Here is a 19,015-nt window from a genome sequence, read left to right as displayed (position 1 = left end):
GCGTGATGGGGCGATCTCTGATGAGGTCAGCGTGCGACCCTGCCCTGACGTCTTCAGACGTCACTTGGGGGGCCAGGGGTGGAAGGAGAAACAATTTCCCCTACCATCCCTGCCCTGGAGGGAGGTGGGTGGGAGACTTAGGGGGGAGCGCTAGTGCTTCCCCTGAGGGCCAGTACCAGGACGTAATGGTTAAGTCTGTGGCACCTGAGCACCATGGGACATAACCATTACGTCCTTAGCGTTTAAAGGGTTAAGGATTGAGTTCTTAACAGAGGAGTTCTGTGCTCATGCAAAATGACAATTGCTCATTGCCCTGTGAATACCGCATACAGCTGTTTCTTCCCTGGTCATTGCATGTCGGGTTAGATGGGTCATGCAGGAAGTGGGCATTGACACAATAGTGCTCGGAGCATATTCTACCAGAGAAGCCACCACGGCATCCAAAGCTTTTGCTCTAGGAGCTCGCTTGGAGGACATTTTGAATGCAGCAGACTGATCTTCAGATTCGACCTTTAAGAGGTTCTTTCTTAAGCCAGTTTCCCCCAGTACGGCTCTGGTGGTAGACAAGCTTTAAAGTAGCACTCCTCTGGGTTGTGACAAGAATGAAAAATATCCTACCTAACGTAACAGAAATTTCAATTTCAATAAGGACTCAGAGGTGAGGATTAACCCACCCTATGTTTTTCTCTCACAACAGCATCCGCCCCAAGAGAGATCTAGTACTGGAGTAAGTAATTTACTCATAATTATACCACTGCTGTTATGTACAATGTAATGTTATTTTTGTTGTATATTGGTTCTTCTTGTATTCAGTTACAGTGTCACTTGAATTCTCGAGGAAAGTGAATATTTATCTGTTGTTCTTGCGGGATTGTAATCCTCCTGCAGGAGTAGGATCTTCCAGTTTCAACATTTGTCACAGAAAATAAGAGGGAGATAAAGGAAGGAGACAGACAAATAAAGATGGGTCTGGCTTCCTATAGGACATTAATGTTGTCTCTTATTTCCCTGGAGTTATGGGAAATGACGTCTGTTGTGATGGTTATTAAAATATGGCTGCTACTGAATAAAACAAAGAGGGAAGAGCATAATACTTGCCTCCAAGTCCATAATAGAATTTTAACTTTCTGTTACATTCGCTTGGAAATTTTTCACTGATAGCGTATAAAACAAATGAAGTATCTATACATCATTTTTATAAATGACCCTACTCTTATTCAGTTTATTCAATGCTACGGTCTGTTTTGTGTACATTTTCTTCTTTTTATACACCATACCCAATGTATCCACTCATTGATTAAAAGAGGGTGGTTCTGCCAATTGCCAGTTTGCCGTAATTATAGATCTTGCAATCAAAATAGTATTGAACCATCCGCATCTTGCTGCTTTAGATGCTATATACAAATGCCTTGACCCCACCCATTAATACAGACAGAGATTCAGGTAGAATTGCATTGGATAAGCTGCCGCATATAGTATCCAATATTCTTCCCAGAATTCTTGTAGGTATCTACAAGTCCAGATCATGTGTAGCCATGTTCCTTTCTTATTACATCTTGGATATTTTGGTGAAATATCTGGCTCGCACCAATTTTAAAAAGGAGGGGTATAGCATACCTGCCACTGGGAAACAGTTGTATACACCCAAAGCTGGCACCCCAGAATGCTGAGGAACTAAATTGCCTGATTTCTTCCCAATTCTGAAGGACAAATCTGGAAAGAGATTTCAATTTGCCATTTGTTAGCGTTCTGCTAATAAACAGTGGTTTCTATAGCCCACTGCGTATGCAGAAAGCAGACCTAACAACTGATCTTCAAGGGCAAAATATTTTTTTTTAAAGATGGGATTAATTGCCACTCTACTTTTTTCTATCTCCACCTTTGATAAATTAGTTAAGGCACTATATATTTGATTAAACACACCTGAAACCAATTTCCACTGGCCTTGATTTTCTGTTGCACATAATCTCAAGACACAAAATTCCATTCTAATCCAGTCTCCTACTGTAGGAAGTTGGCTCTGTATATACTATCTCAAAGTGAGAGATAGTGTGCACAGAGTCCAAGGGTTCCCCTTAGAGGATGATAATGGCAAAATTAGATAATACTAATGCTCTATTTTGTGGTAGTGTGGTCGAGCAGTAGGCTTATCAGAGGGTCGTGTTAAGCATTTGTTGTACACATACAGGCAACAAATGAGGAACACACACTCAAAGACTTAACTCAAGGCCAATAGTTTTTATAAAGAAAAATATCCTTTTTTCATTTATTTTTAGAACCACAAGATTCAAGATTTGAGGTAAGTACATAAAATGCAAGGTACTTCACACAGGTAAGTAGAGAACTTTGATTTAAAACAGTAGTTTAAAATGGCAATAAGCTATTTTAAAAGTGGACACAGTGCAAAAATCAACAGTTCCTGGGGGAGGTAAGTTTGGTTAGGTTTCTCAGGTAAGTAAAGCACTTACACAGTCAGTCTCCTGGTCATAGGCAGCCTACTGTTGTGAGTTCAAGGCAACCCCAAAGTCACCGCACCAGCAATGCAGAGCCGGTCAGGTGCAGAGGTCAAAGGAGGGCCCAAAACACATAGGTGCCCATGGAGAACTGGGGTGCTCCGGTTCCAGTTTGCAAGCAGGTAAGTACCTGCGTCCTCGGGGAGAAGACCAGGGGGGTTTTGTAGAGCACCGGGGGGTGGGGGGGGCGGGGGGACACAAACAGGCACACAAAACACACCCTCAGCGGCACAGGGGCTGCCGGGTGCAGTGTGCAAAGTAGACGTCAGGTTTGCTATTGAAAGCAATGGAGGGACCCGGGGGTCATTTAGGCGATGCAGGCAGGGCACAGGGGGGCCTTCTCGGTCCAGCCACCAACTGGGCTAGGAAGAGGGCCACCTGCTGGTCACTCCTGCACTGGAAGGTGGTTCCTCTCAGTCCTGGGGGCTGCGGGTGCAATGCTTGGTCCAGGCATCGGGTTCCTTGTTACCAGGCAGACACGGGCAGGGGGAGCCTCTGGATCCTCTCTGCAGGCGTTGCTGTGGGGGGTCAACTCAGGTTACCCACATCGTTGTAGTCACCTGGGAGTCCTCTCTGCGGTGTTAGTTCTCTGGAGCTCGAGCCCGGGGCGAACGGTGCAGAGTGTGAAGTCTCACGCTTCCGGCGGGAAGAGAGAGTTCTTTGAAAGTTGCTTAAAAGTTGCAAAGTTGTTGCAGTTTTTGAACCGTGCCGCTGTTCTATGGAGTTTCTTGGTCCTGTAGGTTCAGGGCAGTCCTCTGGTCCTTGTAAGATGCGTCGCTGTGCAGGTTCTTTGAGTCTGGAGACAGTCCGGTAGGGCTGGGACCAAGTCAGTTGTCGTCTCTGTCGTCTCTGCTGGGCTTTCAGGTCAGCAGTCCTACTTCTTGTTGTAGGTTGCAGGAATCTGATTTCTTGGGTCCAGGGTCGCCCCTAAATACTAAATATAGGGGTGTGTTTAGGTCTGGGGGCAGTAGCCAATGGCTACTCTCCTTGAGGGTGTGTTTAGGTCTGGGGGGCAGTAACCAATGGCTGCTGTCATGGAGGATGGCTACACCCTCTATGTGCCTCCTCCCTGATGGGAGGGGGGCACATCCCTATTCCTATTGGGGGAATCCCCCAATCTCAAGATGGAGGATTTCTAAAGGCAGGAGTCACCTCAGCTCAGGGCACCTTAGGGGCTGTCCTGACTGGTGGGTGGCTCCTCCTTGTTTTCCTCATTATCTCCTCCAGCCTGCCGCCAAAAGTGGGGCAGTGGTCGAAGAGGCGGGCATCTTCACTAGCTGGGATGCCCTGGGGTGCTGTAACAAAAGGGATGAGCCTTTGAGGCTCACCGCCAGGTGTTACAGCTCCTGCAGGGGGAGGTGAGAAGCACCTCCACCCAGTACAGCCTTTGTTCCTGGCCACAGAGTGATAAAGGCACTCCCCCATCTGTTCAGAAACTCGTCTGGTTGTGGCAGGCTGGCAGAAACTGAACTCCCAGACCATATACTCTTTATGGCTCCACTGCACTTACATTATCTAAGGTTTGGCTTAGACACTGTATGGGCATAGTGCTCATGCAACTATGCCCTCACCTATGGTATAGTGCACCCTGCCTTAGGGCTGTAAGGCCTGCTAGAGGGGTGACTTATCTATGCCACAGGCAGTGTGAGGTTGGCATGGCACTCTGAGGGGAGTGCCATGTCGACTTAGTCGTTTTCTCCCCACCAGCACACACAAGCTGTGAGGCAGTGTGCATGTGCTGTGTGAGGGGTCCCTATGGTGGCATAAGACATGCTGCAGCCCTTAGAGACCTTCCCTGGCAACAGGGCCCTTGGTACCAGGGGTACCATTTACAAGGGACCTATCTGTGGGAACAAAGGTACAGTTCAGGGAAAGAACACTGGTGCTGGGGCATGGTTAGCAGGGTCACAGCACACTTTCAATCATAACTGGCGTCAACAAAAGGCAAAAGGTCAGGGGGTAACCATGCCAAGGAAGGCATTTCCTTACACCTACTTTGGTCAACCTCAATGCTTACCAGCACATTGATTCCCTCTTTGTTAATTTTGAGAGTATAATCTTTACTTATGATTGGGAATGCAGCTTCACTACTGTCAACAATAGAAACAGGTGTGCAAGTCTAGTGTTATGAGTATTATTAATACAATAGCGGACCACTATAGGATGATGTTTTTTTCCACTGGTGGGTTACTGAATTTTTCCATGATTTGATCAAACAAATAACTGTTGTACACAGTATTATCATTCAGACTGTATGATCGGGTACAAGGGTTAGGAAATTAGCATGATAGTAATATTGTAAATCAGACAAAGGCAAACATCCTTTCTCCTTTTCAAACTGAAGGTTTTGTCAGGGTTATTGATGGAGATTTCTTATTCAAGGGAAATCTGCTAATTAAGCCTTCACTTGTAATAAACACTTTTTCATAGATTACACATGGGAGAGAGAGGAAAACATGGAATATACCTAATGGAAGTAAATTTATTTTGATGAGGGCAGTTTTGCCAAAAATAGAAATAGGGAGATGATTCTGACTATTAAATAGGTTTTGAACTTTGGTCTGAGGTTCAATCTCTATACATCTTTGTGTTCCTCAGCAAACCACATCCCCAAGTATTTCTTAGATTTATTATAAGTGGCAGCTAAATCCATTGGAAGTGCTCCCAATGTGGAGTTGAATACTGAAACCTCTGCTTTACTTTGTATCTTCCTATATTTGAGAAATTAGCTATTAAATAAAAAATCGTCTCTATCTACTGTTTCTCTGGAGTTGTGTAGACCACTAAGTTACCTGCAATAAGTTTGATTTTCAGGGAGCCTTGAGCTATGGTCTTGATCTCTAAGAAAGCTCTAGTGGCTATTGCTAATAGTTCAATGTACAAAGAAAATAAAATTGGAGAAAGGGGACACCCTTTCCTGGCAGGGGTGTGGAATTTAATAAAATATCTACTTGCCCATGGGACAGGTTGCTTCTTAGATCTACTTGCCCTGTGAAAAAATCTACTTGTCCCTTTGGTGCCACGTAGTGTGGCGACAAATTATGACAGCAATCTCATTATGTAAGAGCTCTGATAATAGCCTCGCTGATTATGCCAGGGCTCCAACTATAGTGGGCTTGAATACTTGCAATTTCAATCCCCAGGATAGCAATTTCCTTATTTTGCCACCTTTCCAAAGATCTACATACTGGGGCTGGGGGAAGCAGTAAGCAATAGTTCCAGGGCTGGAATACCTTTGAGTCCGCAAACCTAACTTGCAAGTTTTAAGGATTTTCACCAACTTTTCTCTAATCTTTTCCCATAATGAGAAAGGTTGGAAATTTACTCCTGACAATGGCAGAAGTTCTTGTAAGGTTGGGAAAAAAGTGGTTGGAGGGAAAGTGAACTTGTAAACGCTCAATAGATTTTCAAATGAGCAAATCTACACATGCATATTTGCTCGTGTTAAAATACAGTTTGAAAATATTTTCTAGGAATACGATTTCCTGGTCAACTTCTGTAAGATCTTGTGAATTTATGAAAGCAACTAATTCAAAGACATATACCATGGGTGCACTTTTGAGACTTTCTTTAAGAATTGGGTCCCTAATTAGGTCTGGCATTGAAAGAGACGTTTTGTTTTTATTAAACTTCTATTTCTCTCTCTATCGGCAGGGTTTACTGTGAGTGATCACATTCTGCTGTTCCACAAGGAGCATATTGGCACACAAAGTAGTTTTGTTCAGTGTGAGGAACTACTATGGCAATCAGTGGAGTAACAAAACTGTAGGGGGCCCCCTTCAAAGAACATGGATGCCCCCCTTAATCCAGACTCACACAGGGCAGGTGCTGGGCTGAGGAGGTCCACGGGGTCTTTGTTATGCCACTGGTGGCAATGTGTGCTTTTTGAGACCAAAATCTTGTTTTTCTTTGTTTGTTTATTTTATTCTTTTTATTGAGTTTAACAAACAACAGAGTCAACCTATCACATAGAAATAACAAAGACATTGCCTTACATACACCAATACTGTTATCAAGGAACAATCACATAGATCAGCACATCCAATGTCAATGGCATGAAACACTTGAACCCTTGATCCTGTAAAAAATGTCCGGTGCCATCACCAACAGGCATATGGAGACAGTCACTATCTCAAGACAAAGAATAAAACTCGAAAAATATCCGTAGGGCTGTGTAACACTATCTATAACAAACAGAGAGAGAAGAAAAAGGTAGGATAAAAAGAGACGCAGAAGCAGTGCCAACATCCATTCCAGCACATCAGTCAAGGCACACAGAGATTTAAAGCAGGATTCTAACCAGGATGCACGTGGCGGGGTGCAGCTCCCCATCTACAATCTCACAGGTTGGTCTCTAAAAAAGAGCGTAACGGGGGCCCAAATATCCGAGGTCGGGATCCCTCAGGCATCAACTCCCAATAAAGCATTAGTTCGCAGATACTAGGGGGGGCCGTCGAAGTCCCCAGCACATCGCGACTCTACGTTTAGCCAACAACAGCAGGAGGCCTACCAGCCTCCTATGAACCAACAGTATCTCCTCCACATATCCAAGCAGCGCAAGCTTAGAGGTAAAGGGCAGAACCAGGCCGGTCATCTCCTCAATCATATGTATCACCTCATTCCAGTAAGCGGGCACCTCCGCACAGTGCTTAATTTGTGCTTATTGTTTCCGGTGCGGAGCACCGCCACTTATTTCTGAGGGCTGGCGCTTAGTTTTCTGTCTCAAGCATTTCATGCGAGCAAAAGACATGTGGGAAAGACGGAGGAAGAGAAAAACGAAAAAGCGTCAGAAAGGGGGAAAGCGGGAAGCTGCAAGAGTGAGCTGAAGGGGCAGGGAGTGGCTGTGAATGGACTGAAGATGCCCGAGGTGGCTTCAGGATTACGCTGCCTCAGCATTATGTGCTCACACTTTTAATTGCAGCAGCCGCGTGTTGAAGAGGAGAGCTTCGAGCACCGGCACCTTTTTATTTACAAATTAAGCACTGCCTCCGCACAGCTCCACACAAGGTGGAAAGAATCTGCGTCAGAGGCACTACATCGTTCACAACAAGAATCCGCTCGCATTCCCATACCATGCAAACCATGGGGAGTATGATACAAGCGATGCAAAAATTTGAAATGTACAAGACGCAGTCTATAATTGGGGGAGAGCACCCGCATATGCGCGCAACATCTCAGCAGATATGTCTTCACAAATTTACACTTTCCACCGCGCCTTAGCAGTAGTTGCTGTACCCATCTTCTCGCTTTGCAAGCAATTATATAACTTGGTAATGAGCCTGCGAGGAGATTGCGCACAATACTCAACTCCAGAGCCTGACACACCAATGGGGCCTCAGGGAAACCAGGGAAGGATGCACAGAGCATTGCGCCAATGCGCATCACATATAGCCGATGTAACGCGAAGTCTCGTCCATCCCCCAACGCTATCTCCGATGTGATAAATCGCCCCTCCATGAACCAGTCTCCCAGAGTAGTTAAATTCGATTCACGGAGGAATTTACACAGTTGGACGTCCCGGTGCATCCACTCATCCACGACATCAAGTACCAACATCGAAGGGGCAAATGGCTTGCACACACCGGCTCGGCGCAGCAAAGCAGCCCAGGCCCGGGCCATACAGGCCACCGTATCCACTCCTCCTGGCCTAGGACAAGACAGGTTCCCGATCATCCTCGACAATCCGTACGGCCACACCGCATCACTCTCTGGTGCAAGATGCGGTAAATATCGGATAGGATGTATCCAGAAATGTGCAAAGTGAGCCTGTGCACAGTGATAATAGAGCTCCAAATCCGGAGCAGCAAGGCCACCCAATTCAAACAGAAGCGTCAACTTGTCCCAAGAGATTCTGGGTTGCCCGCCCGCCCAAGCCAATCGTACCAACGCAGAACGGAGTCTCTGCAAAAAACTAGCCGTAAGGATAAGAGGTAAATTCACAAACAAGTATAGAAATTTGGGAAGCACCACCATTTTAGCAATCACGATACGTCCAGTGAGCGAGAGAGGCAATGAACGCCAGGCCTCCACCCTGTCCTCCAGCCACGCTATTGCCTTAACATAGTTAGCTGACCAGAGTGTCTCTACCTCTCAACTTAGCCAAATGCCCAGGTATCGCACCGGGCCATCAGCCCATCCAATAGGATACTTGGAGGAAAAGCGCAGCGTTCCCACGGAAAGAGGCATCACCACCGACTTGGACCAGTTAATCGTAATCCCGGAGAAGGCACCTCATTAAGCAGGATATCAAGATGATCCCGCGGCTCGCGAACATACAATGCAATATCATTCGCGTACATGGATATCAATATAGGGTGCTGGCAAAATGCCAGTCCATGGTGGTTATGGTGCTGCCTCAGACACGTTGCAAGTGGCTCCATAGCAATCGCGAAAAGCAACTGGGACAGAGGGCAACCCTGTTGAGTCCCCTGACCTACCAGAAAGGAGCCAGAAGCAATCCCATTTACTCACAGCCTAGCAGTAGGCTCCGAATACAGCAAGCGGATCAGTTGCACAAACCTAGCGCTCATCCCCACTCTGGCTAGTAACACAAACATATACTTCCACGCCAGAGAATCAAAAGCCTTGGTAGCGTCTAAAAACACCGCTGCTGCATTATCCTCAGCCTCAATGGTACTCGCAACAGCAAAGTACGTATGTAGATTTTATGACGTAGACCGACCGGGGACAAAACCAGACTTCGGGAGCAAAGGCTGCAATCGCGCTGCTATCATCTTGGCTAAGATTTTGTTATCTATATTAATCATAGAGAGTGGTCGATACAAGTTGCAGCTGCACGCATCCTTGCCAGGCTTTAGAACTGTGACAATCAAGGCCTCTAGCAGGGAAGCGGGGAGAACCCCAGTCTCCATAGATTCCGCATAAACATCCAAAAGGTGAGGTGCTAGAATATCCGCATATTCTTTATAAAAGGATGGAGTGAGACAGTCAAGGCCAGGAGTCTTATCCCCTGGCAGAATACTAATCGCCAGTTTAACATCTTCCACAGAAAAAGTGACGTTGAGGTAGGACCTGTGCGAGTCATCAAACCATAGCAGGCTAATCTCGGAGAAGTAGTTTTGCGCCGCTTCAGCATCCAGACCAGGAGGCTCAGTGTACAATTCTGCAAAAAAGTCAGCAAAGACCTGCATAACACCATCCGATCCCACCACCCGCTCACCGACGCGCTGTTCAGTTCGACAATATAGTTACTAGCCCATGGCTTATGCAACATACTCGCCAGTGTGCGTCCGGCCCTCTAACTTTCCCCATGTCTCCTTGCCTTGGCATGTTTCCCCAAGAAGCGGATTTCGCGCAGAGAGGCCTCCTCATATTGTGATATAGTGCTTCGCAAAGCTGCTAGTGTATCCCCAGACCAGTCAACAACCAGGCGCCCTTCCAGTTCTACTGTCTGCACCTCCAGGTCAGCCAAATCCCACCGCAGGGTCTTCAACACGCCATGCTGTTTAGAGAGGCATATCCCACGAATTACCACCTTAAATGCCTCCCACAGGGTGCCATCAGATCTCAGTGACCCACAATTCTCATCAAAATAGTGAATAATGGCCTCACGGACTTCCTCCCGAAACACCTGATCTCGCAGTGCTCCATGCAGCAAACGCCACGCATACGCACGCCCAGGCCCTCCCGGCACTGCCAGCACTAACTTGACCAGCGAATGATCCGACAGAGTACGCGCCATGTGCTCAACTGACTGCATCCAGAGCGCCACATCCCTCGTGCCCAACTAACGATCAATAGAAGACCAGCTATTATGAGCATAATTAACACAGGGGCCCTCTCTGGCAGCACTATGTTTCGTCTGCCATATATCCACCAGGGCACCCTTGGTCATTACAGACGACATGGCTTTAGCAGCAGCAACGTGCTGCACCCTAGCTAGGCTTTTGCAGTCCACTCAAGGGTGCAGAATCACATTGAAGTCCCCTCCCCAGATCAAAGTGCCGCTCCCCAGCGACTCAATCAGCCGCCACACTCTGAAAAATTTGGGGTCATCGGTATTAGGACCATAAATAGAAACAAGCCTGCAAGCTCTGTCTAACAACATTCCGCTCATCATGACATATCGGCCATTGGGGTCCACAATTACCCTCTGAGTACGCCACTGCAGTCCCTTCCGCAGCAGGATTGCAACCCCTCTCGCACCACGTGATACTCTCCGATCCAGCCAGCCTTCAACCGATTCTGAGTCGCCGTCACTAAGTGAGTCTCCTGCAACATGCATTTATCAATCTCCTGTTGCTTCACATAAGCAAACAGTAGCCGCACCTTGCGCCCGTCATTCAGACCGCGCACATTCCAAGTAAGACAGCACACCGGTGTCACATCTCCACGCACCATCGCATCTTCCAATCAAATATACCCCACTGCCACAGCGTCTCATTACAATCGTCCACCACATATATGCAGAAGAGTAAAATGAGAGAAAGAAGTAACAGAAAAGTAAACCAGAACCAGAGCACACCCTGCTCCCTCCCATGCAGACCCCCCAATCGGGTCAAAGCAGAGAAACCACCCCCCTCCAGAATTATAACCCTAAACACAGCAGAAGGACTCATCCAAGGGGCGCGAGCCAGGCCATCCATCCATCCCACCCCCCTATACAAGATAGGGGGGAGGGGCAAAGGGCCCTAGGACAAATCATACATTAGAGCAGCCGGTAGAGACAATTAACCCAGTATCAGTAACAGGGAGCCCCTGTATAGTCATCAGAGAGAGAACTGCAACCATCACCACCCCACCATTCTAGTCATTGTCACTTAATGCATCTCTCAACTCCAGAGGCCTCCGTATCTCCAGATGCTGCCTTTTTAGGCACTGTTTTGGCAAACTTGGCCGCCAATTTCGGGTCCGTAAAGAAATGCAATTACCCCCATGTTGCACTCTCAGCTTCGCGGGGTAGATAGGAGAATATCTAGCATCTGTCTGGCTCAGACTGCGTTTGATCAGCAGAAAGGCTCTGGGCGCAGCGTGTACTGCCGGGGTGTAATCAGGAAAAATACTAAATTCAGTGTTTTCGTAAATTACAGGCCGCCGCTCCCTCACCAGCCTGAGAACAGTATCTCTGTCACGGTAATTCAACAATCGAACAATGATAGGCTGTGGCGGCGTGCCAGGTGCAGGTCTAGGACCCAACGACCTGTGAGCCCTCTCCACTACCAGCAGCCGGGAAAATTCACCAGGAAAAAGGTCAGACAGCATGGATTCCACAAAATCTTCCATCCTTCCCATAGCCGCGGACTCTGGAAGACCGACTATGCGAATGTTATTGCGGCGCAACGGCACCTCCAACTCCTAATTTTTATTACGAATCACTTCTAATACGCGCTCCATACGCAGCAGATGTTCCCCATTGCTGTGTCGCTGATCCTCCAACTCCGAAGTGCGCGTCTCCAGCTGATCAAACTGGGAATCATGATCATCCACCCTAACCTTGATCCGGTCCAGTTGCTCCGTCAGGTGATCAAGCTTAGCATCAATACCAGCGAGGCTGTTCTTGATGTCAAGAAACATAGCCTTGACCAAAGCGTCTGGAGTCCCCTCCTCTGCAGACATCTCCTCCGAATGGGAACAAGGCACTCCACTCTTCTTCCTACTCCGATCAAAGGTGAGCTTCGCCTGTCTCTGCTCCGCCTTGCCTTTCTTCTCCACTATGAGATCCAGCAGCTGGGGGTCCCAGCCGTAGCCTCCCCAGTCAGACTACTGAAGTTATGGAAGACACACAGCCAAGGAGTGTCAACGGTTCCCCCAATGCAGCACCACAGACCAGTACCACCAGAGGAATGGGAGGCGCACTGACCCCAGACACAGTCACTCAACTAGGCCCGGCCGGCCACCAGGGAGCCACAGTCTGCCAGCCTAGTTCAACAGCCCCCTAGGAGTCGCAACTCTCGATCCACCGACCTGCCGCAGCCGACCCCCGAAAACCAGGGGCCAATGCCCGTCCACGGACCCCATCCAGGAGCTGCTGCGCACCGCTGGTCTTGATGTAGCCCGTAAGGTAGGACTTCAGCTTCCAGACCCAATCCAAGCAGCTCCCCCAGCACATCACACGACACGCGGACTGACCCGACCGCCGTAAAGCCCCTCAGCTGGGGGTGTCCAGCGCACCACCTGCCCACCGCAGCAGCCTCCACCAATTCACCGCCTCAGGTGGCAGGATTCTGCATTAACAGCGTTCCAAACCTCTAGTATCGAAATCCGCCGAAATCGGGGCACCCACCTCCTCACCTTGCAGCCAGGCCTGTCTCCAATGGTAGGGAGTGGACCTTCCACATAGGGTCCGAGCCGCACTCGCAAGCCGCCCCAGCCGCCGCCAACCAGCTCACACAGGCCTCCCACTGGCAGCTGTGGCCAGGAGCGCCGGCACAGGGATGCAATGCAGGCCCCGCTCCCCTCGAGGCTGCGGTCCGACGCGACCGCCGATCCGGCCTCAGGAGGAGAGCCCACCGCTCACCCCCCTCTGTCTGCTGTCGCCCCTGCAGCCAGTGGCGCCACTCCAGCGGGCCCACCAGTAAAAACAGTGAGGCTCCCGGGACGATGTGATCGGCGAGGCCACAGGCCCCTCCTCACCGCAGGCTCCAGTGAGGCGCTGAGGTCGCCGGGCCCGCCTCCTCCCGTGGAAACGGCTCATAGCCTCAGGAAAGTTGTCAGGGAAGCTCCCCCAAAAAATATACAGGCGAAAAGGGCCGCTCTGCAGGATAACTTCTAAATCAGGCCCCCAGCACAGCAGAACCTCACAGAGTGACGGCCATCTTGCTGGTGGGCCTAGCCACGCCCCACCGAGACCAAAATCTTTTTTTTCCTTTTTGCCAGTGTTTGTTACAATGGTCAGGGCCAGGCAGCTCCCACAACAATAAGGTGTTACAAAAGCCATATCAAAACAAGACACACATTAACTAAACGAAAAGACTCACAACATTTTTTTGATTGGTTGGCTTTGCCAGTGCTTGTTTATTTGCATGCTTCCCATAATCTTGTTGAAAATCGTTACTCTGATTTTCCACTAGGAATAATTTTTTTTAGAAATACTAGCTTGCATCAACACATTTTACTAAATGACATTTCAAAGAAATAGCATCTAAAATATAGTAGCATAACATTTTTTTCCTACATGCATTTTTTCAGAACATTTTATTTTGAAAGCAAAGAATAATCACTTTTGCTTACAAGCTTCTGCAAATATTTGCATATAATCAGAGCATTCTGGGAGCATTATACTTAGCCTCATATTGTTAAACTTTTCAAATGTGTGTACACTTTTTTTTCTTTTTTTACTGGAACCACTGTCAGTAATGCAGTGTGACCTTAAAACATTTATTTACAGCACTCACCCTAACAATAAAGGCTTTCCATTAATGAACCATAAATACAAGTTCGAATAGCATTAACTTTTGGACACACATATTACCTCAACTGCAGACAGTTCCCTTCTGTGCACACTGGCAGCCAAAGGGTTTATGCTGCAGGGGGTTGAGCCTACTTGTCCCAAGGACAAAATAAACATGAAAACGTGTTGCCCTTGACCACAAACAATATGTCCCGGGCGTTGGGCGATAGGAATTCCACATCCCTGTCCTAGTATCCCCTGGATATTTTAATTTTCTTCATACATCTTCCATTAATTCAGTGTTTCCCAAACTTTTTTGACCTGTGGCTCCCTTGACCTATTGGCTGTGGGCTGCGGCTCCCCATTATGTTACTTTATTTTTCATGGGTGGGGGGGATGTATGCACGGCCTCGGGAGTACTACCATTTTTTCCACTGGAAATAATACTAAGCACTTGACTCCTTGTGCAGAGCAATAAATGATATTTGGGCTCTTTACTAGAAAGGCCTTAATCAGGCTTCACTAAGATCTGAGCACGGCCTACTAATGCTGAGGGATTACTATACAGGTCTGTAAAATCTGTGCTCTCTTTATGCTCCCCACTAGTATACGTTACGTAGGCAGCTCACCAAGATTTAGGCTCCCTCCTACTGAGGCATCATATAGGTGTCGATTTGCTAAGTCACTTCTACAAAATAAAACGTAAGACCTTGAAATTCATGGTGCCGAGGAGATAAGTGAAAGAGGCGGGGATCATTTGATGAGAAGAGCACCCCCATTCTCACGAGTAGAGTGAGCTGTCTCCTCTCCTTCCTCCCCTCCTACAGCAACTTGACAAATATCTGATAGACATTTGTCCGGTTTTCTTCATCGTGCGGTAATTTCATATATTACACAATAATGATTGCCATACCATACATGCCAACATTGTAGAACTGAAAGTGGGAAATTTTAAGAACAAAATCGGGCAAATGTATTTTCCTCATTGACATATTTAAGGTGAGAGCAATTTCAGACAGGAGACAGCTAAAAAAAAGTTAATTTTGCTTTTAAATTTGGGAGTATCTCGTCAAAATCGGGTTGGCATGTTTGCAACAAATATTATATTTGTTATCTTTGGTTCAGTGGTTTGCAAATGTCTCAATAGTTTAAAAGTGGAAAATTATCACCTGAAAAACAGAGCAGATTCTAAAAAACAATATTTAAAAGGCACCTCGTTATTTGCCCACAGAATGATTAAATTATTCAAATCAAAAGGACCTCAGAGCCCTGTAAAATGATGCATTAGTGCAGTAAGTGCAGCTGGTGCACAGGGATACTAGGGGGACTGTACCCCAAGCATGGTTATTTTTAGTAACCAACGGGGAGGAAAAGGGATTCCCATTGTCTTGTTCGCATTAGGGCTAATTACACCTTTGCTAGGCCACTGCTTTTATTTAAATTTACATTGATTGAACCAGTGTTCTGAATTAGCACCCCAGAAAAGTGCAGCACACCAGGACTATGCGTGACAGTTCATGGCCACTAGAGGGCGCTGCAGGATTTACTAAATAGGAGACAGTGCGTATATCCACCACAAACTAGTTTTCATTATTTAGGTCCGAATCATAAAATGGAAAATCAACGGAATGCAGATTAAACAATTCTGTTTTAGTGCTCGAAATCGAGCGAGCCTTCCTAAGTGGCTATGCCCCTTGCAGGCTGCTGATACTGATCTTCCACTGATATGTATTTTTTTTATTATTGTCATTTAACTCAATGTGGAGGGCAATATATGTATGCATTGGTTCCCAAACTGTGTGCGGCGCCCCTGGCTGGTTTTGACGGCGCACAGGGGAGCCACGGCGCACAGATTGGGAACCACTGCATTAATTAGATGATTGTCCCAGCATGAAGTTTAGTTCGTGTCCTAACCAACTGACCCAGGAGCGACTTTTTCTAGCATCAAATACAAAATGTTCCAGCATAGAAAACCAAACACTTTTTCTGCATCTAATAAACATAAATGCAGAAGAAACCTTATTTGCAGTAACATAATTAATAGACTCTACCAGAAAATGGGTATTGATGGCCTACCATAAATCTCATTTGATCGTTGTTGGTTATTTGGGGTAGTACAGCTGCCAACCTTGCTGCAATTATTTTTGCAAAGATCTAATAATCTCCATTAAGTAAGGTTACTGTTCGGAATTAATTATGATTGATCCAGCCAATCACCCCCTCTTTTTTTTGTAAGAAAACACAGTAGTTTCCCTCTCAAAAATGATGAAGGGATTTTACCCCCAGGTACCATATAGTTGAATAATTGCATCATGGGGGCCTTTACCCTCCTCTATAAAGGTTTGATACCATTCTAAAGTAAAGCCACCTTCAGAATCAGAAATGGAAAAGCAGAAAGAATGTAGGAAGAGCCTGTATTATTGCTTTATTATTCATTATATTAGATATGTTAGGAAAAGATACTATCAATAAATGTTACTGGGATAAAAAAATGTACGTAAGAAAAGGTCAATATTGGCGTGTGGCGCACACAAGCAGAATGCATCTCCGTTGCTACTGCAGGAAACACATCTTCCAGGATTAACAGTAAGAAGTCCTAGACTCTTTTTAAAATGATGTCCCGTTCATCAGCTCCAGCTGCTCATATTGGGTGCCATAGGGATAATGGCTCATGACAAGGCGTAAAGACGGCTAGTGGTAACAGTGAAAATTAACCAATAATATCTGACAACAGCTTCTATTTATGGCCCAACAAAAGGTGACTTCAAATCGCTTTACAAATTAAGGCTGGAATTTGTAGATTTCCCTAACCCAATTGGTGGGAATTTCAATGTTCTACAGTCAGTTATGCTGGTCTCCTCCAAGCAAGGTGTGCCGGAGAGGAAGCCTAATGTTGCACAAGCTTACCAGATCCTTAAATGTAAGTTAGGACTAACTGACCCATGGAGGACTGTGAACCCCACAGTACAGTAATTTTTCTCCAAAAGGTTTCAATTAGCCTCACTAATTGATTTTATTTTAATATTGAAAAATAGAATCAATGGGTCCTGGAAGTTTGTGACAAACTGCTTTTCAGCTTTTTCAGATCATACAGCACTTATTCTGGGTGTCAAATTAACCCCTCCCCCTCCCCCCCCAAAACCACTTAGAAAAGATATCCCTGTGTGGAAGTTAGATCAATTTCTTCTGTATGATGAAGAATTTTGTAAAAGCATCACAACTAGTTTAAAGTGTTTTTTTCAAATAAATGTTGGATCAGCACCCTTAGAATCTGCGTGGGAAGCATACAAAGCCATAGTCTTACAAGAGTAGAATTATCCCGGAGTAAGTAACTTGATCAGTGAGAAAAGGTGGAGTATTAGAAAATGAGCTAGTTGAATTACGATCAGTCAGACAGCAAGTTTATGAGGAAAGTGAGCATAGTAGGAAACTCCTAACCTGGCGTATTAAAACTTGTGGTATAGAAAATCAGATAAATATGATTCAAGATCTGAAACTCTTATCTGCACACTGCAGATTCAAACCATTAGAAGAGGTTTTGCAGAAGCACTTCGAAAATATTTATAGTGAGCAAGAAAAACAGTTTGCAAGTCTATTTTTGAATACTTAAATCAATGGCTCTGCCAACGTTACCCCCTGATAAAGCTAAAGGATTACTTAATTAAGTTATGTATAAAGAACTAATGGGAGTTACCACAAATCATCCAAGGGGCAAAGCGGTTGGTTTTGTAAATACACAAGGGCAGAACAGAGATAGGAGGATCACACTGTCCTGAATGCCCTGTTGTTTGTGTACAAGCCCTTTATTCCCACTGTACTCACCAGACTTCGCTTTAAATTGCAAGTGGACTTCAAGACCCCATCCTGGGCACTGAAGTTACATGGCATAGATAAATGAATCGATCTGTGGAGATAAGGGTAAAAAATATGTATTAAATATTATCCTTTTTACCTCACTCTTGAAGAAACAAAAGTATGACAGAAGAAGTTTCTCGATGACAGGCCTCAGACTTTGAAATACGCTCCACCACCACCCATTCAGTACAGCCTTCAGAAAAATCATAAATCTCCACATATTTTCATCAAGTCTTCCCTGTCTAAACTCCTTTAGTACAATTTTAGGATCTAAACAATGCATTAGAGCACCTTGATGCTACATCAGTTTGTAGGCCAGCAGTACAGTGGGTTGGGTGAGCGTGCACCTCAAAACTCCTATCTGGCTGGTTTAACTCCTAAATAACCCCTCAGCTGCTAAGGTGTGCCCATCGCTCCCCTCATCTAGTACTGAGGCTTTTTTTAGGCACTTCACCTTCATAACTTCGTTCCCACAAATGGTATCCAGTCCAAATTTGTGTCCCTTTTTCCACACATGCTAGGGATTCTAAAAGGTACCAGGGTTTGTGAATTTATCTAGATGGAACTGAGAAAAGGGCAGAAAATGGGGCCTTTTGGAAAAATGGAAAAAGATGCTGAGCAAGAAAGCAGATTTTTTTCTGAAAATTGCATCAATAAAGGGCTGTGCTAGGATCGCCATCTTCAAAGTTTTCAGGGACAGGCACAGTAGTAAAACACAAAATAATAATTTTATATATATACACACGGTGTGTGATCATGGCTCATTAGCCGAAATGCTTTGCAGGGACTGGTGTTTATTCCAATAATACACCTTTATTCATCCTTATAAGTGTTCATTTTTCCTTTTTGCATTTTTTGGATTTTATGTCGGAAGCTACCTAAATACTGAATTTAGGGGTGTTTTAAGGGTAGTAGCCAATGTGCTACTCACTCTTGGGGGTGCTTACACCACATTATGACCACTTTCTGTGGGGTGTGGGCATATCCCTATCCTAGAGGGCCTAGATCTGACCAAAACCAAGATGGCGGAACCCTTCTTCGAGTGTCCACCTCGGGTAGCCCACCTTATGGGTGTGGTTAGCCCAGGGATGGTACACGCCTACAGACTAGCTAACTTTCCTGCCTGTCCTGGTCCATATGGGCCTCAGGGCAAGGGGTGGCTACACCCAGGACTGGGGAAGCTGGAGGTGTGCATACCAAGGGTGTAAGGGTCTTTGAAGGCCTCGGTATGCAGATCTGCTAACCATCCTGCTGAAGTGGGTGGTAACACCCCTCTCCGTAGAAAGAATTGTTTCTG

The 19,015-nt window shown here is 46.1% G+C and overlaps 1 protein-coding gene across 1 annotated transcript in view; it reads right to left on the bottom strand.

The window, feature by feature from the left end:
* Positions 1-19,015, bottom strand: part of TSNAXIP1 (translin associated factor X interacting protein 1) — a 340,170-nt gene that overhangs the window by 285,082 nt on the left and 36,073 nt on the right. The window contains exon 2 of the mRNA XM_069217569.1: positions 17,686-17,767. Coding sequence (XP_069073670.1) covers positions 17,686-17,767 — 82 coding nt within the window. The remainder of the gene's footprint in view (positions 1-17,685; positions 17,768-19,015) is intronic.

The sequence above is a fragment of the Pleurodeles waltl genome, chromosome 12 (assembly GCF_031143425.1).
Source record: "Pleurodeles waltl isolate 20211129_DDA chromosome 12, aPleWal1.hap1.20221129, whole genome shotgun sequence".
NCBI lineage: Eukaryota > Metazoa > Chordata > Amphibia > Caudata > Salamandridae > Pleurodeles > Pleurodeles waltl.
Note: the sequence above shows the minus strand (reverse complement) of the source record. Positions and strands in the feature narration are given on the sequence as shown.